General features: G+C 39.6%; 1 protein-coding gene across 8 annotated transcripts in view; it reads right to left on the bottom strand.

Annotated features, from left to right (window-relative positions):
* Positions 1–23765, bottom strand: part of PPFIA2 (PTPRF interacting protein alpha 2) — a 365675-nt gene that overhangs the window by 39842 nt on the left and 302068 nt on the right. For 7 of the 8 annotated variants that reach the window (XM_074902784.1, XM_074902788.1, XM_074902785.1 and 4 more), the window contains 10 exons: positions 22935–23018; positions 22424–22555; positions 21408–21470; positions 15130–15221; positions 10860–10995; positions 10151–10371; positions 7202–7439; positions 4543–4572; positions 3518–3648; positions 2762–2943 (listed from right to left, as the gene is read on the bottom strand). In XM_074902784.1, coding sequence (XP_074758885.1) covers positions 2762–2943; positions 3518–3648; positions 4543–4572; positions 7202–7439; positions 10151–10371; positions 10860–10995; positions 15130–15221; positions 21408–21470; positions 22424–22555; positions 22935–23018 — 1309 coding nt within the window. The remainder of the gene's footprint in view (positions 1–2761; positions 2944–3517; positions 3649–4542; positions 4573–7201; positions 7440–10150; positions 10372–10859; positions 10996–15129; positions 15222–21407; positions 21471–22423; positions 22556–22934; positions 23019–23765) is intronic. The other variant, XM_074902786.1, reaches the window with a different exon arrangement.

The following is a 23765-nucleotide window of genomic DNA, read 5'->3' as shown; positions in this document are numbered from 1 at the left end:
ATTGCAAATCTTCATTAATATCTTCTTGCAATTTCATGAGCTAGTGTTGGGAATTACAAATAAACTTTATCCAGTTATACATATGGCTTATTAATAATGGTGGGTATTATTAAGAAATTAATATATTACAAGATTACATTGCTCCTGAGATAATCTGAAGTTGTTACTTTATTTTTGTTTCATATTGCAAGGAACTGCAGGGAAGACCAACACATTTATTACATCTTTGCTCTCTATGTTCCTGAATTACTGTGAATTCATAGATTATTATGCATAATCCATAAGTATCAATAAAGTTGGTTTTATGGAATGTAAATATGAATTAATAATGTGGTGTAAAGTTATAAAATTCTTCATCAGTGCAGAGGTTGACATGCAGGTGTATTTGAGAGACCCATTTAATAGATTCTGAAATACATTAAGCTATGAAAAAGATTGAATAAATCACTTTTATTCTTCCCATAGTGAGAAAAAAGAGAATTTAAATTGCAATTAGATTTTTTTTTTTCAAGAACACAAGGTTTCCAGAGGCAGAGAGGAGAGAGGTTGAAGTTTAAATGGAGAATGCTGTTATTTGATTTTATTCTGATATTTTGACCTTAATATTACCTTATTTTATTCTATATGATTTTAGTGATGGGTTTGTTATTTGTGATAAGGGCATACTTTAATTTCAGACTTACATATTGCTTAAGTATTCATAGTTACTGCAAACCCTTAAAATTCTTTTACAGGTGTTATGTGGTCACCATGGCAGTAAAAATTTAGTGCCTCACAAATTCATACTACGTGACATCTTCGTGACTAAGAAAGAGCTAGTATTTCTATTTTACTGACACTTCAATTTGATGCTTGTGTTGGGATGTGTATATATGCTAATCTTAATGTAGCTAAATCAGATAGCCTAGCAATATAGACTGAAGCTAAGGATGTATTTGCCTGTCTGGGCATACAGACTATGAGGCTTTGCTGAAGACTGTTCCTTCACCTTCCATTGCTTATGTTACCTAAGGCAGTTAAATAAAGTTACGCTATAAGTGATTTTTTTTTTTACATGTGGTATAGACATATCCTATGGAATATCACAGAGGAAAATTTTTACCAGGAATTAATGATACTAAGGTCTTTTCAAGGGAAAAGGGAAGAAGTAGGAAGAAAACAAAGCATTGTCCTGAGTAGCATAACTAAATGAGTTTGGTGAGACATTCAGTGATAGGCACTAGCAGACATCTATTGACAGACTCAAATCTGAAATGCAACTACACTTACTTGCAAGGATCTTCCATACACGACAGGGCACCTTGCTTATTGGATGAGGGAAAGGCTGTGGACGTTGTTTACCTTGACTTTAGCAAGGCCTTTGACACCGTTTCCCACAGCATTCTCCTGGCAAAATTGGCTACTCACAGCTTGGATGGGCACACGCTTTGCTGGGTAAAAAACTGTCTGGATGGCCGGGCCCAAAGAGTTGTGGTGAACGGAGTTAAATCCAGTTGGTGGCCGGTCACGAGTGGTGTCCCCCAGGGCTCGGTTTTGGGGCCACTCCTGTTTAACATCTTTATTGATGATCTAGACGAGGGGATCGAGTGCACCCTCAGTCAGTTTGCAGATGACCACAGGTTGGGTGGGAGTGTTGATCTGCTCGAGGGTAGGGAGGCTCTGCAGAGAGACCTGGACAGGCTGGAGCCATGGGCTGAGGCCAACTGGAGGAGTTTCCATAAGGCCAAATGCCGGGGGCTGCCCTTGGGCCACAACAACCCCCAGCAGCGCTACAGGCCTGGGGAGGAGTGGCTGGAGAGCTGCCAGTCAGAGAGGGACTTGGGGGGGTTCATTGACAGCCAGCTGAACAGGAGCCAGCAGCGTGCCCAGGTGGCCAAGAAGGCCAATGGCATCCTGGCTTGTGTCAGCAATAGTGTGGCCAGCAGGGACAGGGAAGGGATCTTACCCCTGTCCTCGGCACTGGTGAGGCCGCCCCTCGATTCCTGTGTTCAGTTTTGGGCCCCTCACTGCAAAAAGGACATTGAATGACTCGAGCGTGTCCAGAGAAGGGCAACGAAGCTGGTGCAGGGTCTGGAGCACAGGTCGTACGGGGAGCGGCTGAGGGAACTGGGGGTGTTTAGTCTGGAGAAGAGGAGGCTGAGGGGAGACCTCATCGCCCTCTACAGCTACCTGAAAGGAAGCAGCAGAGAGCTGGGGATGAGTCTCTTTAACCAAGTAACAAGTGATAGGACAAGAGGGAATGGCCTCAAGTTGTGCCAGGGAAGGTTTAGACTGGATATTAGGAAGCATTTCTTTCCAGAACGGGTTGTTAGGTGTTGGAATGGGCTGCCCAGGGAGGTGGTGGAGTCCCCATCCCTGGAGGTGTTTAAGAGTCGGGTCGACATACCGCTGAGGGATATGGTGTAGTTGGGAACTGTCAGTGTTAGGTTAACTGTTGGAATAGATGATCTTCAAGGTCCTTTCCAGCCTAGATGATTCTGTGATTATGTTACACCCCTTATAATGGCTTATTACTTTCTTACCTTTTTAATTTGGCTATTTGAGAATACACTGTTAGCACTTTTACCCCAATTCAAGAGACTATGGAAGCAGTAGCTTCAGTGAACAACCTGAATCTTGTAGTTTGTGAGGAAGTCTCCTTTCATTTGTGCTATAGTCATAGCAAACTCCTGACAAATACAATTGCTGAAAGCAATGAAGTTTAATGGGAAACTGAAAAGAGGCAAAATTAAAAATGGAAAAATGACTGTGAAATGGTGACCTTGGCTTGTTACCACTAATTCCTTACTGAGCTGTCCAAGTCGAGCCTTCTCTTTTTTACCAAACAGACGTCCTATTGAAGACTTGATTCCTTTCTTCTTGGGAGCTTTGTGCAGGGAGTCCTGACTGCTATTGACACTGCCAAGACCAATGCTTTCTGGCTCCAATGAAGCAGGCAAGCTACTACAAAACGATAATAAAGAAATGGAATAAATTACATTTGCAGTTATTTTTTTACTGTGAGCAGCTCTGCAAGGAAATTAATTGGTTATACTTTAGTAATGATCTCCCAACAAGTGAAACAATCACATCTTCTTTAAATTATTTTTATTCTAAAAATCTTATACATGTTTCTAAACATGTAGAGCAATACAAGATCACATTTTCTCCATCAGGCTGATTGGATCTTATTAAAAAAAGAAGACTGAAAAGAAATAAATACTTTTAATATGTTAAGAACAATTGATGAAAAATACAGGAATCAGCCTGCTGTTTGTCTTTCTAGGATATGCAGTATTGCTACTTCTAGCAGTGATCAAAACTGTACCTCAAACCAGAAATATTCAGCATGTATTTTAGCACTGAGAAACATTCCCAGGGTCATGCAAGAGACAAAGGGTAAGGCTTTCTCTCTCATGGCAGGGGAAACAATTGCCAAGAAGAAACAGGAAGAAAACAGGTCATTTTGGAATAGTTAAACAACATGATTTGAAAAGAATATTAAATGAAGAACAAATTAATGTTACAAACATCTTACCTTCTGGCATCATTGTGGTATGAAGAAGGAAGGGTATGAGTCATTCTGATAGCTCTGGGTGTTGGAGGAGGAGAAGTTTCACATTTGATTGTGGCTTTATCTTCACGCCCATCTTCTTCAACTACTGCAATCTGGGGAAGAGAGACTCCATTGAGAGCAGAGTAGCTTTTCAAGAAATTTTCAACATATGCTATACAAATTTGTCAAGTGAACCAAAGCATGTATGGTTTCAAGTGAAATTTTTTGAGCAAATTGTTTGGATTCATATTTTTGAAAGAAGCTATTGGGAAAAAGCAATTGCCTAAATATGGCAGGTTAAAGTACATATTTGAAGGAAAAGATACTACACTTGGAGAAGAATTTAATTCCTTTTATGCCAAACAGGTTGATCCAGTAAAGATTGAAACATGAAAATAACCTTAGACATGAGCAGGTCTGTTGCATTAAACAGGATTATTCATGTAAACAAAGTTTCTCAGGGATGAAGGGAGAAGGTTAATACAGACAGAAACAGGACCGCTCTCACTATAGCTTGTTAACAGAATGGTCAGAATGCTTGAAAATAAGCATGAACAAAAGGGAATTTTGACACAGCATGTCATGATTTATCTTAAATACCATCTCCTCTCACGTAAAGATAGATCCCATACTCAGTGCCAATTACATAAGCAATTTTATACTGCTCCAGAAGATTTCAAGTGATCTGACTCTGGTTCCTCCAGCAAGAATAATGGCCCAAATACATTTGAAAGTAATTATTTTGTGTCCACGCTGGTTTAAACTATATTCCTTTAAATTTGTGTTGTAGAGGCTACTACTCCACAGTATCAAGGTGGGCCTTGACTATGTGGCTTAGCTGTGACACCTTCAAGACCTTCCAGCTAGGATTAAAATGATTATGTTCAGGAATTGAACAAAAAGGAGCAGAGGGGATACAGTGACTGGCCAGGAACCCAGTTATCTAAATAGCAGATGAATACAATAAGCGTGCTCCCCCAAACTTAAAAAAACTCCCAGAATCATACCTTTCTCCGATGTTTCCTTAGGTCACTTGGCTTAGATTGGTAACAAAAGCAGCAACAACAAAAAGAGAAGGATTAATAAATTTTATCTGAACATAACAAAATGTCTCACATTTATTCTTCTCACATTCAGAACTGGGAAGTGGAGATTTCATTAATTTCATACTATCCATAGTATATACCAATTATACTCTTGGTGTCATAAGCCCTGACAAATATGCCATTGTGGGAAAGTAGTAATTTTTTCTAAAGTTACAATCTGTTTCATTTTCATAAGCTTAGCAAAGAATAGGACATTGGAAGTTTATAGCAGCACTTTTTTTTGAGTTTTCATATAAATCCTTCCACTACTCGTAACACAGAGATTTTTTTTTTTTTTTAGTTTTATCTAATATTACAAACGTATAAAGGCAAAACATCATCAACAAATAACGTGTCTGAAAAGGGGGTCTTTCTCTCCAGTTATCCCATATTAAAGTGACTGTCATTTTCAGTCAACAGATGTGAATTCACCCATCTTCTGTACTGCAGCATTATTTGGCAGTAGAAGACTGCTAGAACGTATCTTGTTCAACCCCCTTTTCATTCTTATTTTGGGTAGATGTCTCATTCATTCAAGGAAAGCTTAGGGTACTTTGCAGAATTTATATACTGCATGGACTTGGGCTGTGAAAACTCATGCAGTACAGCTTCTCCAGCCAACCCCTCCCTACAGGACATTTGACAATATGGGCTCTAGAGACTAGAGCTCTACAGAACTCTTCCCAACTCGAAGTTTCCACTTAGAGGATGCCTGTTGTGTCTGTCCCCAGCCAGTAAGGAGGAAATACATGACACTGAACTCCTCCTGAGTACAGGGCAGAAGTATCCTGAAATGGTTGATGAGGGTGAGTAAAGTTGTAAGCTGTGCTGCTGAGCACACAGTGGGGTGCTATTTCTACAGCCTATGCTGTGTCAAGAGTTCAGGTGCAGCTCATACAGACATACCCATGTGAGCTTTAGCACAGCTAGAGCTAGATGCCAGCAAGGTCATAGCAACCTGAAGTGCAGAGGCTATGCTGTCATTTTGTATTTGAATCTGATGAACCTACTGAAGCCACTGCATCCAATTCAAGGCAACCAGGCAGTGCAGGTATCAGCTGAAAGGTCAGTTTAACTATTGCCATTTATCTGTAGCCAGACTGCTTAGTTTAAATGGCTGGTGAAATGGAGACAAACTGCATCTTTGGGAAGGTGCTGCTTTGGTGAAGTGGGTGGCACTGTGGCAGCCTGTACACCCCACCTCCTCCATAACACTCTCCACCACCACCATTTTAATTTGTGCTGTTCATCAGTGAGAACTGGGGGCAGCAAAGAATTGGTGCCACAATCTGCCACAACTACCAGCACTGACCTTTCTGCTGTCTCTAGTTCCCAAAAAGGCAGCAACCATCCCAAATTGGGAGGGATAGAGCTGTATACAAGTAGTTGTCAGTTCCCAGGAAGAGGGAGTCCTCAGCTAGATGACAGTAGACAAAAGTCCCTACTCCCATCTGAGCAGAATGAGCAGCCAGGCTCCACTCCCAGCTGTTCTTAGCAACCTTCTCAGCTAGGAGAGCTAATTTCTTGCTTTCTGATTGAGATCAAGGCTCATTTCCCTTCTACTGAGAGGCTCCACAGGGAAGCAGTGCTGCTGTTGCTTCCCAGAAATGGACCATAAGGGGACATTGGTGACATTATGATTATCAGAGAAACAGCAAATAAAAAATGGGGTTACACATATCGCATTTTTCTCATGGGCTGCTTTGATTCTCTCCAAGAGCTTAAAGGAATTAATCCACCAAGGCTCCAAACTGGTTTGTAGCCCACACTGAACCCTGTGTCTGTACTCTTATCAGTATCAGAGTTGTGCATCTTGAATATATCGACACACATACTGTCTTCACTTGACTGTTGTACTGTTTCTTTTTGTCTAGGACCAAAATAACCTTTTTGGTAAATCTCTTTTCAAATCAAACCAGACATTTCAGAATGTGTCCTCAAAGGTACACTAATGTTAGAAATGCTTTGCAGCCAATTTGATGGCTTGGTATATATTTATGTGTGCTGCTTGTAATGCTGAAATATGTCAGTTAAATGAATTATTGGAAAACAGAGCACTTATTTCAAGTGCTTGATATATTGTAATGAAGAACACATACAAAATGCTGCAAGTATAAAAGAGTATACCAAATATAGAAGTATATCAAACTGATCATATATATATGAAGTAATAGGTTTTAATGACTTCTAGACGTTTCCTGGAGCTTTAAACTCAGCAATAGTCCCTCAAACTATACAGTGTAATAACTGTATCACTTCAGAACTTTTCATCAGTAAACATTTTTTACCTATAAACTGATTACAGTAATTCCACTGATCAGTTGTTATTAATTCCATGGCCTGTGTGCTGAAGGCCCTTGATCCTCAAATCATTATGTCCTTGGTGAATCATACAATGCTCAAAACCACAATAACCAAACCCAAACCCACCCTAATGTCCATATTCTAGGGAATTTGCCATCTGTATGTATGATGAAGAAGTGAACAAAGAATTAGAGAGATGAGCCATTCATACAGCGAAATATGAAATATTTAATGCTAGAAATATCACACCTAGAACTGGCATCACAAAGTTTCTTACCAGTGTCATAACCCCCATCCTGTCCATCTCCCTGGCTGGACTGCGAGGGGTGAGTTTAGGAGTTGAGTGTCCGCTGGGAGGAGATGAGCTTGCAAGTGACGATGCCGTCACAGAGCCAGTAATGGATGTACCTTGGTGGACTCTGGCTAGATTTAAGCCTTCCAGACTCACACTAGCCACTCTGTTCTCTATCTCTTCAGCACGCAGTTCTGTTGACTCTTTCTCTTCTTGGATTAACCTTATTAAATAAAAGAAGAACATGGTTTTATTTGTCTCTGGATGCCCCAAAAGCAATATTAAAACTCATTTATTTTCAAATGAGATTTAAAAGTCAAAGAAAACAAAGATGAATATCATAGATCAACTCCAAAATAATATTGAAAAAGCTATTTTTTTAATCTCTAGAATGATAATATTCTTTTTCTTAATTCTTCTGTTCTCAAAACCTGAAGAATCTGCCCAAGAACAGGACTTGGACATATGATATTTCAGCAAGATTAATTCCTATGCAAAGGAGACAGTATAGGGGAGGGGGTTTAACAATCTGATTTACCATAGGAAACTAATTCCAATCTTAAATTGGTTTAATCTGATTTTCTGTTGCTAAAGCATGAACTCAAATTTAAAGTCAAATGAAATTGGGCCTTAAGAAGGGAATTGCTAAAATAATCCATATTATTAAAGCAAGAGAACATGTAAAACAAGTTGTCCATTTCATCCCTATAAATTGATGAAAAAATGACAGTAGTTTCTAAAGCATTGAATATTTAAGTAAGTTTAATTAAAATAGCTCTCTTGTTATCAACAATTACAAGCTCCTTGAACATATATAGCCTCAACAGGATGCTTCCACTGGGTTCTTTAGTTTTGGTTTTTAATTGTGATTGCACCCAGAATGAAAAAAGTGTGTTTAAAATCAAGCATTTATTTGTAAGTCCTTTGCCCATCAACAAATGTTAGCAGTCTTTTTTTGTGAACAGGAGGAAAAAGTATGATCAAGGTTAAATGAGAGAATACAAAGTCTGGGGAGGCTGAAAGCGTGAACCAGGCTTTTCTGATTTAAATGAAGCAAGTACAATAAATGTAACCATAATACATTGAAAATAGAAACATACAAATTCCTGTGTGGTGATAAATTTTCCCTAACATCTATTTCAAAATTTCTACAAAAAGTCTACAATTCTTTCTGAAATGAGGCACAGTAGAGACTTAAGGCAAATAATATTTTTAAAGGGAATTATAACAATATTTTTCATTTTAGCAATCTAAATTCTGACTCATCTTGTATAATAAAACAAATCTAAGGCAAAATACATTTTTAATCTTTTGATATCTTCAATCATTTGCTAAACCCATATAGTGTTTGTCAAGAAAAAGAAAACCAAAGAAACGAAGAAAATGTGAAATGTTGTACAGTTTATAAGACTATTGTAGAATCAGTTTTCCTGAAAAATATTAAAAAAACCTGCAAAATTAGTTACCTGGTTCTTTAATAATGACGGTGATGGTAATGAAAGCCTGTACTTCATTGTAAGATTAGCAGTAGGGGAAATGAACTACTCTCAGTGGACCTCCAGTAAAAATGACCATGCAATGTGCATTCTTGCTTCCTTTTTGAGATAAAACTCTACCTAACCTCTAAATCAAGATCCTGTGTTATGTAAAACAGTGTCTGATTCAGGGTGGCAAAAATAATATCCCACTATGTCACCTGCAAGTACAATTCTTGTGAAAGCCTTTTAATGTATTATGTAATTACTTGTTAAATTGTCAAAATGCTAATATTTTTTAAAAAACAAATATATTTCTTATACCTACAGCTTTCTGAATTGGTCCCAGTACTTACTTCTTTGTAATAATGAAAATATGGATAAGGTTCTTTTACATAGGTTTAAGGAGATATACCCTCCCAACAACAAAATTTTTCTTTTACTCTGTCTTGACAGGTGTAATAAGAGGTTTGAGAAACAGCAGCATAAACCTATCTGAAGAAATTCTGGGAGTACTGAAAACGTGAAGTTGTAGATAAGAAAAAGTGTCCTCCTGCACAGAAAAGTCATTCAAGTTCAATATATTCCAGTAGAGCTCTCCCTTTGAAGTTACTTTGCTCAGAGAAAGACTGAGATCTGGTAAAAGGTAATCTGGTTTTGATTATATTTCCAACCACAGTCTTTCTGTCTATAATATTATCAGAAAGTCACTAATACATTTAGCAACATCTCCTTCTAGAGAAACAGTCACTAATGCGAGGATGTTTCCATACACCAAGTTTTTTTTAAAGTTACCCTTCCTGAAAAACATGTAGGAATACTTTACACCTAAAATATGGTTTAATTGATAAAATCACTTAATTAAAATATGTAATTGGATTCTCTATCACTTAATTTAATTTGCCCAGAAATTCTTAAGTTACAATCAATTTACCACCTATTTCCAAGCCCTATAACCTGATCTGGAGCATGAAAAAATCATATTCTATGCCTCTATAGAAAATCAAAACCATGTCTTAGAAAACATGGCTTAGGTGTAACACAGGAATAATTACCAGAAGAAAGTATGAAGAGCACTGAAATAAAATATTTCCAATAGGAGGTTATTACTGAGTAAGTGGAGTCATGCAGAATATTGAAAAAGATCTTGAAGAGAGGACTATGAATAGTGATCTGTCACATCTGCCACACGTTAGCCTTCTCTGATATATTTCTCTTCAACTGGTGAGCAGTTCTTCACTTGGAACATTTTTGAAAGAAATCTCTATGGTCAGGAAATGAAGATGATGATGTTATCTTCACACAATCAATACTCTTCTACGAAAAGCTGACATATATTATCAATCCTTTAAATGTACAAGTGGTTTCCTAATTGTTATGAACAGTACCTGAACTCATGCACTAAAGGAAGCTTGAAGCTGTAATCATAAATGCATCACACCTTTTTCAGGCTACATACCTGATTTCCTTATTGATTGCGTCTAGCTGCTCCTGAAGCATCATGGCCAGTGTCTGGGCATCAGAATGGCCACTTGGTGACAGGAGGTCCATGGAGCTGAAAAGTGTTTCTCTGTCATCGTCATCAATGTCAGACATTTCAGTGTCGCTTTCAAATGGATGACTGCTCAAAACACCAATCTGCTGGGTCCTATTCCACTCATGATCTCCAAGTGATTTTACCTGAGCAGGAATTAGGATGTATATGGCTTATTCCATGGAAAACAACTGCAAAGTTGAACTTCTATAAAATGGGACAGGAAAGCAACTAATATTTAAGAATAGTTATTCAATGATTAATTATCCAATAATACTTGCAACATTACCGCAGATGATGTATTTTCACATAATTGCTAATGGTGTATAAAATTATTATCAGGAAAATTTATACCAAATGATACCCAGAGGAAACAGATAGTCAATTATACTTGAACTCTGGTGTCTAAACTTCAACCTTTTCTGCTTTCATTTTAGTACAACAGTACTCTGGTCTGAGCATGTATAGAAAATAGCTCTGCTATTTGGGTTAGGTTTTCTTGTTTGGTGGATTGGTTTTTTGTTCCGTTGTTTTTTGGTTTTTTTTTTTTTCTCAAAAACCACAAACTATAAGCTTAACAACCTGGAATACATTCTCTTATCAGGGAATGTATGAGAAGAAGTTGAGGATTAACCTTTGGTTCATCTCTGCGTACTCCCATCCGGCCTCTTCTAGGTCGCCTTATCACTTTAGTTGACCGATAGTCAGACTGGCTATCAACCAGTGAGCCCACAGAGTACCTCAGCTCTGCTGATGTGTCAAGGTGAGGCCTATAAAAAGAACCACATAAGACTGAGAGAGTAATTGGAATAACAACAGCAATCCAATGACCTTCAGTCTAGGAACAGATTTTTTTTAAAACAAACAAATTATTATGTATCACATAAGAAATGACAAAAACAGATCACAAAATACAATTTAAAGTGTAAACTTGAAATCATATTATGAGAAAATTAAGGAAGAAAACAAACAAATAAGACCCTTGATTTTTCAAAAGGAAGGACTTGCATAGTAAAACTTACTGTCCAAAACTTTAACATGAAAAAACAAGCAGATTTCAAGATAATTAACAGAACTGGCTGCTGAATGTACTGCCCTGTATATTTTCCTTCCATTACTTTCCTACTGTAAGCCTGTGCTCTACACCATGAAAATATTAGTGAACTGTCCTGCAATATATAGCATCATATATGAATGATTCATCTTTATTTGATGATGCTTTTGAGAGTTTTAACCCCCAATTTTTTCTGCAGTCCTGTTAAGTCTTGGGACATTGTGGTGAGGCATATATGTAATGACTTCAGCATATCTTTTCTTGGCTGCAGACAATAGTCCCTGGCCTTTATGTCCTTGGTCAAACAGCAGCAGTAAAGGTTCCCTGCATGGCGCAGTAGAAGCATCCTGCCCATGGGCTGTGTAGCCGAGTCAGAAAAGCAAACACTTCATGTACCATTTGAGCATTCAATCACAGCAGTGGAGACATGAAAAATTTCTAGGTCTTAACATATAAGCAATTGCCATGTAAAAATATATGAATAGCATGATTATAGTAAAAAAATACATGTAACAAATACTATACTAATAAGACCACTATGTATTTGTAGTAACTCCTAAAACATGCTTGACATTTCCCTATCTATAAGAGCATAAAATGAGAGTTTAATGTTGCACTTCCTTTATTTATTTATTTTTTTTCCCTAAACTTAGGAAAAATGCTTACAATCAGCTACAGACAAGTTATAGGGTTCACAGCAATGTTGATAATCAGTTTTGGGAAACAAAATAGGAACAAGTTTTGGTCTTAAACACTTCTCTTACTGAAAAGAATGCTGTTCAAGAAAATGATGGCTTTAATCCTAGACATAAAAAAGTTAACTAAGAGAATGCTTCCCAGATTGAAGGAAATAATTCAGAAAACCACATATATCTATGCTGAAAAGTGAAGGCTGTAAGCGTGACTGTTTTCCCAAGCTCTGGAGATTCCTTGATTTTCCTTGAGAAGAACTTAATTTGAACTAAAACATACTCATACTTGGAAGACTGAAGCATTAGTCTCAAATTTCAGACATCACTTGAATAAACTGCAAGATAAAATATTACAACTAAGGTGCCTGTTTATTGATAAATAGGAAATGCAAGAAGGTCATGGAAAAACACAAAAGTCTCTACTACAGGCTACTTTGACAGAATGGTATGAAGAAACATAATTACTCTCTGGTTGTGAGAGACTGAAGTGTCCTATGACTGTCTCAGAGCTTGCTTGTGTCTGTGCAAACCTCCAAGAGAAGCTGCTGCAGCCTTTGCTTTGGTCTGCCCAGAGAATCAGGAGTGTATTGAAGGATGCACCCCCCTATTTCCTTGCAGTTGCATTGTCTGGACTCTTTAGACAAGCCTCAAAGGGGCAGAGGTGTGCTGAGCTGGCCCCATCCTGTAGCCGTTTGTGGCTCCATTGTGTAGGCCAGACCCCATGCCTGCATTGCTAATGAACTGACAAGAGGCAAATGTTCCTGCCCTTGAAGCCGGATGCAACAAAACTGTTGGACCAGAGGAAAAAAAACTAAAGGCAAGCAGATATGCTGATCAGCTGGTACGATGAACTTAAAAAGGCAGCAGAAAATCTTTCTCTTTGTGCATCCGCCATTGAGACCTGATCTATGTGCACCCACTACCAAAGAACTGAAGGCTGAGGACCAATGGGACGCCGCTGGATCCATGGTGGCGCCTATTCTTGCAGCCCTATCCCGCACCCTTGCTTTATTTCCGTCTTTTCCTTCCATTCTGTCCTATCGCTACCCCTCTTCACTTTTCTAATAATAAAAACCTATTTTGGGTATACGGTATTTGACCTCGTTTGTGTCTTAATCTCGCTCTTGGGATTGTATCAAAACCTCCCCTGACATTGGATTGGGACACTGGTATTATAAGTACTGTGACAAATCCAAACTAATAAGGGAAGGATTTCGAGTGTTAATATAGCTTATTTTATAAAAAATAAATACTGTAAGAAAACAAATTAAAAAGAGAGGTACCAGAATTCCTGAAATGAGTGTATGCGCCATAGTAATCAAATCAGATACATTAAAACGTCACAGATACTGGATAATGTTTTAGAATTTAGGTACTGGGTAAAGCATACATCAGATCTCATGCTGTTGTCACAAATGTCCTTTACTGAACAACCATCTTCTCTTATGCTTTCTGTCATGCCTGGTAAGAACTTCCATAATATTAGAAAAAGTATGATTTTTACCTTTTAAAAAATTCTCTAAAGCTCATTTTTGTCATTATACTAATAAGAAAACTGGAAAACAGTTGGGCTACAAATGTCCTGAGCCCTCCATCTACAGCACCAGACAAAAATCTTTTGTCTATATGTCTCTCATCTATTATATAGCAAACACTTTAAGGCAGTGACTGTTCTTTATTGCCTGTGTACAGTATTTGCTGTAATAGAACTTTGCTCTGATAATTGACAGTACTTGGCATTTGTGTAGCAAGTTGGCAGGACAAAAGAAACAGCCCAGGTTTGTCTCTAGCAGCAGATATTTATCTGCTGACCAGCTGCATTAATCTGCTGAAAGAACAATCTCCAGCAAATGCAGAACTGAATATGGGCTGAGAACAGTAAGTATTTAATGCTGCTATCAGCATTATATCCCTACTCCTGAGAGGGCTGGTAGCTTCGTAAGGTGAGGTCATGGAAAGGGAAGGATACTGCTTTAGGAGAACGGGCTGAATCATCAAGACATTTAGACAGCTTACCAAATTCAAACAGCCAACTGACAAGGGTTAACCAGACTACTATTTACAGAGCACAAGCTAATGATACTCATCTACCCAGGAAAAAAGGCTGCTCTTCACCAAGAATGCTGCTGTTTGTTACAGCAGATCAATAGTCTGCGTCCTCACAAGCACTCTCAAAAAATGTTGTGCATGACTATAGTCACACTTACACTCTCAAAGAAACAAAAATTCTAACAGTTACAAGCAACACATTCTGAATTTCATCCATTTACACTTCTCAAGGTATAGAAAAATACTATTCCAAGAGATAGTAAAAGGTTGAGGGAGAAACCATTTCCAGGTACTGAGCAAACAATAGGCAGACAGTACTTGATATGAGCAAAAAAGCTATCCAACAAAAATAACTTTAGAGGATTACAGTGCTCTGAGTTTAGTCTCAGTCCATGACCTTTGGCTGGCAGGTTTTAGAAGTTAACAAACATGTTGCTTGTTATGAAAACAGGACACGGCACACAATTAGCAAGTAACGATTATATTTTTAGGGATACTTTTAGCCAGGAAGGACTTTCTAGAATTATAAATTCACTTCAGCTGTTAAGAACTGTTCTATGGTATCTGTCTCCCTATTGTTCCCATACTGCTTTTCTGTCAAAAAGAGACATAATGTTTAATGTCCTGTAATGGTATTTTCAGATCTCTCTGAATACTGCCTTTATCTTTAGATGACGATCTGTAGTTGTATGCTACACACTAAGCAAAGCTGAGTTATTTCTTGCTAATGAGAAGATTTTTAGATATAATTGACAGAATAAAGATGATTATAAATATGCTGATCAGTTTCAGCATTGAAGAAAATGGTTTCAACTTTTAAGGTCTCCTGGGAATAAATGGGTATTTGGATATACTTTTGAAAACATTACATAATTTAAGACTTTCCTTAATCTCAGTAATATTTCAGTGTATACTCACTGCTATAAGGCCCCGTTTACCTATGAAAAAAGTGAAAAGCAACAGTAATAATCATTGCACAGATTTCACATTTTATAATAAATACATGACTATTTTTATGCATGGTCTGAACACATCCCTGTTGTAAATACTTGACACATTTATATTCTATTTCAACTCAAAGTGAGGAAACTTTTGTCATTAAATATTACCTTGACAAGGTGGGTTCAATTAAAGAACCAGCCCTCAATTTCATTTGATCCAGTTCAGATCTCAGTTTCTCAATTTCTTCGGCAAGTCTTTCCTGGAAAAGAGAACAGTAAGATATACTTACTTGTGATACAAAATACACTTAGTTTATGGGATACTGCTCTCATAAAACTAAACAAGTAAGATAAGATAAACAATGTAGCACTGACTATAATAATAAAAGTCAGTGAACTCATTCAAATCTCATTATTGCTAAGACATATGCATCAAGAGGAGGTTGTATAGCACTCTACTGTTTTTCCACTATCTAGAAGTGATGGCAGGACAGGTTTGTCCTTGAAACTTATTTTTTTTCTTCTTATACAGGTAGGATGAGGAAAAGAAGAACCAGCGCTGATCTGTGCACTAAGTGCACTCTGTGGCAGGCATAGTTCAGCATGTGACAGGATATTTGCCCTTTAGAGATTACTATTGCATCTTGGCTTTTTATTTAGTGACAGAGGCACAGACTTAGAGACAATCACATTTTAGGTGGCTTGCTGAACTGCAGCTTTACAGCTTGCTCATGGGAGCTCATGAAATTCCAGTACAAGGTGCTGCTTGTAAAAAATGAGTGTGTGCCACAAAAAATGGGGTTTTGGAACCAACTAACAAAAGGCTATTGACAGCAATCACTAGGGAAAACAGCACTGTTCTGAAATTGTACAAATAATTATTGTCTACTAACAAAATAAAATCAAAGAACTTTAGAAGAAATTACGAGAGAACATGGAGGAAGATGTAACACTACTCTTCCTAGAATTTAAAATGTTCAGGATTTCAAAATGCTAGGAAGGAGAACGATCTGCACTGAAGTAATATCAGATTCAGTAACTCTTATTACAGTATTTTTACAAAATTTCTTGGTTGAATAAAATCACTGAGATGACTTGCTGGTCACTCCACATGTATCATTTGCTAGTTATTTAGAAATTATTAATATCTGCTGTTATGTCACAGAATTATTTAGGTTGGAAAAGTCCTTGAAGATCATCCAGTCCAACCTAACATAGACAGTTCCCAACCACACCAGATCCCTAAGTACTATGTTGACCCAACTCTTAAACACCTCCAGGGATGGGGACACCACCACCACACTGAGCAGCCCATTCCAACGCCTAACAACCCGTTCTGTAAAGAAATGCTTCCTGATACCCAGTCTAAACCTTCCCTGGCACAACTTGAGGCCATTCCCTCTTGTCCTATCGCTTACTACTTGGTTAAAGAGACTCATCCCCAGCTCTCTGCAACCTCCTTTCAGGGAGCTGTAGAGGGCGATGAGGTCTCCCCTCAGCCTCCTCTTCTCCAGACTAAACACCCCCAGTTCCCTCAGCCGCTCCTCGTATGACCTGTGCTCCAGACCCTGCACCAGCTTCGTTGCCCTTCTCTGGACACGCTCGAGTCATTCAATGTCCTTTTTGTAGTGAGGGGCCCAAAACTGAACACAGGAATCGAGGTGCGGCCTCACCAGTGCTGAGTACAGGGGTAAGATCCCTTCCCTGTCCCTGATGGCCACGTTATTGCTGACACAAGCCAGGATGCCATTGGCCTTCTTGGCCACCTGGGCACACTGCTGGCTCCTGTTCAGCCGGCTGTCAATCAACCCCCCCCCCCCCCCCCCCCCCCCCCCCCCGGTCCCTCTCTGACTGGCAGCTCTCCAGCCACTCCTCCCCAGGCCTGTAGCGCTGCTGGGGGTTGTTGTGGCCCAAGGGCAGCCCCCGGCATTTGGCCTTATGGAAACTCCTCCAGCTGCCCTCAGCCCATGGCTCCAGCCTGTCCAGGTCTCTCTGCAGAGCCTCCCTACCCTCGAGCAGATCAACACTCCCACCCAACTTGGGGTCATCTGCAAACTGACTGAGGGTGCACTTGATCCCCTCGTCTAGATCATCAATAAAGATGTTAAACAGGAGTGGCCCCAAATCTGAACCCTGGGGGACACCACTCGTGACCGGCCACCAACTGGATTTAACTCCGTTCACCACAACTCTTTGGGCCCGGCCATCCAGACAGTTTTTTACCCAGCAAAGCCTGTGCCCATCCAAGCTGTGAGTAGCCAGTTTTGCCAGGAGAATGCTGTGGGAAATGGTGTCAAAGGCCTTACTAAAGTCAAGGTAAACAACATCCACAGCCTTTCCCTCATCCAATAAGTAGGTCGCCCTGTCATAGAAGGAGATCAGGTTTGTCAAGCAGGACCTGCCTTTCATAAACCCATGCTGACTGGGCCTGATCATCTGGTTGTCCTGCATGTGTTGTGTGATGGTACTCAGGATGAGCTGCTCCATCAGCTTCCCAGGCACCGAAGTCAAGCTGACAGGCCTGTAATTTCCGGGATCGTCCTCCTGACCCTTCTTATAGATGGGCGTCACGTTCGCTGATTTCCAATCAGTCGGACCTCCCCGGTCAGCCAGGACTGCTGGTAAATGATGGAAAGCAGCTTGGCGAGCACCCCAGCCAGCTTCTTCAGCACCCTCAGGTGTATCCCATCTGGTCCCATAGACTTGTGTGTGTCTGTGTGATACAGCAGGTCACTGACTATCTCGTCCTGGAATGCTGGGGGGTCGTTCTCCCAGTCTCTGTCTTCTGGCTGAGGAGGATGGATTCCCTCAGTACAACTATTCTTCTTATTAAAGACTGAGGCAAAGAAGGCATTAAGCACCTCCGCCTTCTCCTCATCACTTGTTACCATGTTTCCTCCTGCATCTAGCAGGGGATGGAGGTTCTGCCTGGTCTTTCTTTTTCTGTTGACATACTTATAGAAACATTTCTTTTTGTCCTTGATTGCTGAAGCTAAATTAATTTCTAGATGGGCTTTAGACCTCCTGATTTCTATCCTGCACAGCCTCACAGCATCTTTGTAATCACTGTGAGTGGCTAGCCCCTTCTTCCAAAGGCTGTAAACTCTCCTTTTCTCTCTGAGTTGGAGCCAAAGCTCCCTGTTCAGCCAGGGTGGTCTTCTCTGGTGCCAACTTCTCTTACAGCACCTGGGGACAGCCTGCTCCTGTGCCATTAAGACTTTCTTCTTAAAAAGCGCCCAGCCTTCCGGGGCCCCTATACCCTTCAGGATCATCTCCCAAGGGATCCTGTCAAGCAGGTGCCTAAACAAGTCAAAGTCAGTCCTTGGGAAATCCAGAATGTCAGTTCTGCTGCCCCCTCTCCTGGTCTCTGTAAGAATAAGGAACTCTAGTATTTCATGATTGCTGTGCCCTAGTTGGCCTCCAGCTGTCACATCATCCACCAGTCCTTCTCCTTTCACAAAGAGGAGATCCAGCAGGGCACCTTCTCTGGTCGGTTCACTCACCAGCTGCGTCAGGAAGCTATCTCCCACACATTCCTGGGAAGTTGAAGTCTTCCACAAGAACAAGGGCAAGTGATCATGAGATTTCTCCTCAGTGCCTATAGAATATTTCATCCACCTCTCTGTCCTGGGTGGGTGGCCTACAGTAGACTCCTACTACAACATCTGCCCTGTTGACCTTCCCCTGATTCTAATGCAAAGACACTCCACCCTGTCTTCACTACACTTGTACTCAAATGAGTCATAACAGTCCCTAACATACAGCACCACCCCACCACATCTCGTTCCTTGTCTGTCCCTCCTAAAGAGCTTGTAGCCATCAGCTGGCACACTCCAGTCATGGGAGACATCCCACCATGTTTCTGTGATAGCCACGATATCGTAATTTTCCTACTTCATCATAGCTTCAAGCTGCTCCTGTTTGTTGCCCATGCTGTGTGCATTGGTATAGATGCACTTCAGATGGGCTGGTGTTTTGCCCCCTTCCCCCTTCAAATATAGTTTAAAGCTCTGTCAATGAGCCCAGCTAACTCCTGCCCAAAGATCTTTTTCTCCCTCTGGGACAGGTGCATCCCATGGATGCTAAAAGCTCTGGCGTCCTGTATACTAACCCATGACTGGAAAATTCGAAGCCCTGACAGTAACACCAATCTTGGAGCCACAAGTTCATCTGCTGAGTTCTCCTGTATTCTTCTTCATCTATCCCTGCAACTGAAGGGATGGAGGAGAACACTATATGTGCCCTCGACACCTTAACCAGTTTCCCCAAGGCCCTGAAATCTCCCTTCATTTATTTAGGACTTCTCCTGGCAATATTGTCGCTACCTACCTGAAAAAACAAGAGAGCGTAGTAGTTCTTGGGTCTCGCTAGAGCGGGGAGTTTTGCCGTGAGGTCCTTCACCCAGGCCTCAAGGAGGCAGCAGACTTCCCTATGAAGCGGGTCCAGTCTGCATATTGGGCCTCTGACATGCCTCAGAGTGGAGTCACCCATTACAATGACTCTTCTGGGGTTCTTTTTAGAACTGGTTTTAAAACCTGCTCTAGAGTGACCTGGCCTTGTGGATCTTGGTCTTCCTCCTTGTTTGACCCATTTTCTTTGTCCTCCTCTACTTCATTCACAAGTTCCAGGGCCCCGTATCTGCTGTGAAGGGACACCATGGAAGGTGAGGGAGGTCGGGAGAGGATTTTTGTGCCTCCCTGAGCAGCGACCTGTTCCAGACTCCCCCATCTCTTAGGTCCCCTCCTTCTGCATGGCAGCAAGAGGATGAGGGATCACCTGCCTCTTCTGGAGCCTCCATTTGCTCCTGTTGTTTCAGGGGTGCTAAGGTGCTACTCCACCAACCAATTTCCCTTTTGCACTCCCTAATACTTCTTAATCTTTCAGCATCTTCTTTGAGTTCAGCCACCAGGCTGAGCAGGTCATCCAGCTGATCACAGCGCACACAGGTGATGTCCCTGCTGCCCTCCGGCAGGATTGACAGGCTCAGGCACTCCCGGCAGCCTGGGACCTGGACCCCTGCATGTTTGTGTGGCAGCTCCATCTGGGTCACCATGTTCTTCCTGGTGGTGGTTTTGATGCAAGTGGAGACCACAGTTCAGTCTACTCGTGGAGGATGATAAGATGAAACTAGCTCAGATAAGTTCTAGACCCAGGAGATGGACCGTGCTCTGTCTGCTCGCCCTGCCTGTGCAAACTGCCGCACCTCACCTTTCTGACGCACCACACCCTGCTTGTCTGCCCTGTTCGCTGCGCTCCTGGTCACTCACGCTCCCTGGGGGCTGCTCTTGTACGTGGGAGTCATCACTCCATGTCCACCTGTCCTAAATTGCTTCATCACTTTCTTAAAGTGGAACAAATAAATCCTTCAAGGTGGGAGCTTAGAAGCTCTGGAGTCAGATGTATGTGGTTGTGTGCGAAGAGAACTCATCTCCAATTGAGTGGTAGTGGAGGTGTTCTATTTATTTCACTTCTCACCCTTAAGCAAGAATCAATAAATATAAAAATATCTTTGCAAAAATACTTTTGAAACAAAAGTAGATTTTTACACCAGATTTTTCATCTTCGTCAAGAGTTGATACTTTTTTTTGAGGATTTTCTGACACCTAAATCACCTTATAACTGTGGTAGTACAAGACAGAAATTTTAGTTATTTAAAATGGACTTCAAGCTCCTTTTTGGGACTTTCTCTGCCTTTCTAGAAGGTTATGAATGTAGATGAAAATAACAGTTTGAACAGATACTTTTTCATTATTTTTCTCAAAGTTCTTGATTTTGGATGTCATATGATATAATCATATTAGTATTGAATGGAAAAATTTTTTATATTCTGTAAAATCACTTTTAAATGGATTTGATACACTACAAAAGCACTGTTGTGAATCTGAATGCAGATACATTTGTGTATCCTATTGCACTCAGGGCAAGTATAACTTCAAAAAAAAATCCTAGTATTTGGGATTTGAATAAATATTTATAATTTGACTGATTCACTAAACAGTATTAGGGGTTAATTTGCAATGAACTAAGAAAGGCCACTCTGAGCTATATTTAGCATAATGCCATGCACCCCATTAAAGAAAAATTGCATCAAATCAAGCAATTACATTCTTCATTATGAAAGTGTAACCAGTTATGCATACATCTCTGTTAAACAAGACTTTTTCAGAATTAAAAGTGCTAAAATAAAAATTCCAGAGCTGGTAAAATCAATATGAATTTTAGCACTGAATTCCTGAGGCTAGGATCTCAACCATGAATTTAGCTGAGAACAATTCTTAGAGACCTGCAAAGGACAGTTAAGGCATCTGGGTGATTAAAGGAATTATCACTATTGCCAGGAAGATTTTACATGCTAGTTGGATAATTAATATAGCATATACATATTTCCAAATAATAAATATATAAATATTGATAGAAACAGATAAAATCACAGTATTTGGTAGTACCTTGTCATGTAAAGACTCTTCCAGATTTTTCCTGAAACTTTCAGATTCCTGAATTAAAACATTCTAGAAATCAAAAGAAGAAAAATAACAAAAATGAGAAAGAGATATGCTAAATATCACCATATAAATGTAGACTCTCTGTACAAGTTAGCAAAGTTCATATTCACTGGACTTTAATTTTAAAATTCTTTAATGCTTCAGTTTGAGTATATATTAAATTTTAAGCACTGGAAATAATCCAAGCATGTAGGACCGTGTTATTTCAAGAACAGTAAAAACTGAGTATCTTCCTTGAACTGAGCAACTGTCACATTCTTACACAACTATTTCTCCCAGGTTCTTCTTTTGGCAGGTCTATTTCTTGCTTCGTATGACATTTTGTTTCAATGATATAAACCAGAAGTACATCCTCTGAAAGGTTCTGAAATATCCTTCTGAAAGACACTGAAAGATTCCTCTCAGATCAAACTGAAGGTAAGTAAGTAGAAGAAGGAGAGATTAAGGAGGGTCAATATAAAGGTCACCGGATTTGAATTTTGCAGGCCCACTGTGCCTCACATCAAGGAAACCCTGTAAATAACATTCCCTCTCCAAGGGTAGATGCTCCTTCTCATGTGGTGACAGCATTTTACTCTTCCCAGAGAAAGTGAGGTGAAATCAGCAGGTTACAATACAGGAATGACAGCACATCTGAAATGTGGCAATTCCTCAGTTCTCGGGTAATTTCTCTCACTGCCTCATACCATGTCGTGCACTGGTCCTTTACAAGCTCTTCATCAGACTCCCTGCTGATCAGACAGGGACTCATAATATTCAGCATATCCAGTTTGCAGTAGTTCTGGAGAGATGCTTAAGCACACTCTTGAATTAAGAGTTGAATGTGTAATTTAGACCATATTTGCAGTAATATTTGGTAATACAAAATCGTCATGATGCCTCTATCCTGATAAAAGTAAGAACATGTTTCATACAGGAGAATCTTCAAGTTGAACTTTATACTGCACTTTGCACTGTACCTTTTCTTCAAGTGCTGCCATTCTCTCTTTTAAGTGTAGCTGCAGGCGTTCATTGGATTCTGTCAAAAGTCTGTCTACGGTATCCGATAATCTTTTGTTGTGCTCCTCATTCATTTTTTCTCTTTGCCTTGCCTTTAATGTAGAATAGAAAACACAGGTTGGTAGGGTCCAAAATTAACCAGAACAGACTTGTATAATTAAAAATTTAAAAAAAAAAAAAAAAAAAAAAAAAAAGCTATGGTAACTGTATCCTTTAAAGAAATTCCTCAGGAAATGTAATTATAGTTACAGATTAATGCACTTTCATTTTTGTATCAGCAGAATACTTTGAACACTGCAACTACATGTAAACTAGTATATTAAGATGGTTAAGTAAATGGGAAGATGCTACCATCACTGCTATAAATAAAGCATTCATCAGTAGATAGATTTTTGTGCTGGAGTGCATAATGTAGCGCTATATTGACAAATTAAAAGAAAAGTGCACAGAAGTTGTCTGCAATACACATACTCTTTGAAGTTCCTGATTCTTCTCTTCAAGTTGAGCTTCTAAGTGTCTCATACGTTCCTCAATGTTTCCATGTCTTTCTTCTGCCTGTAAAAAAATAGAAAGACTCACTCTGTAATTTAAGTGGCTTTGTAAGTTTTTATTTCAGTAAAGTTTAAACAAAACATAAAGCAAGCTACTACTAACTGCAAACTTAGTTTTCCGAAAAGAAATTTTATTTAAACAGGCAGCTGAACAGCATTGCTTGAAATGTGTCAGCTACAAAGGCCTGTTACATCCAAGCATCAGCAAAACATTGGAGTTATTTATGAGCAATGAAATCAGCCAAATGTAACATGCAGACTGTGCATGGTTTGAACACAAACCTGCCATCGTAAAATTGTAAGCTCCTGAAGCACTGAACTGCACGATGGTTGATTATCAATAAAAAAAAAAAAAAAAAAAGAAGTTAAAGAAAATGAAAACCAATCAGATGGATTCTATTTAGCAATAGAAAGTAAAGTCCAGTAGGACTACCTTCCTACGTATGGAGATCATTTCTTGTAGTTTAGCTTCCATAACATATTGATAATCATCAGATGAGGTAGAAGAGGTTGGATCAGACTAACAAGTCAAGGAAAAGGAGAGGGACAAAATTGAAAAATCAGAACTAAAGACACTGACACTGAACAGAACACAGCACAGAATGCTTAAAAAAAAGTGTGACTGAAAATTTAATACTTTTAACTGACAGATTTTTACATGGAATAAACTACACTGATACTTGGTGAATATGATGCAGTTGATGTGGAGAAACTGAAAATAATGGAATGCTAAAAAAGCTATCAACCTACA

This window comes from Athene noctua, chromosome 3 (assembly GCF_965140245.1).
Source record: "Athene noctua chromosome 3, bAthNoc1.hap1.1, whole genome shotgun sequence".
NCBI lineage: Eukaryota > Metazoa > Chordata > Aves > Strigiformes > Strigidae > Athene > Athene noctua.
This window is presented reverse-complemented; position numbering and strand designations above follow the sequence as displayed.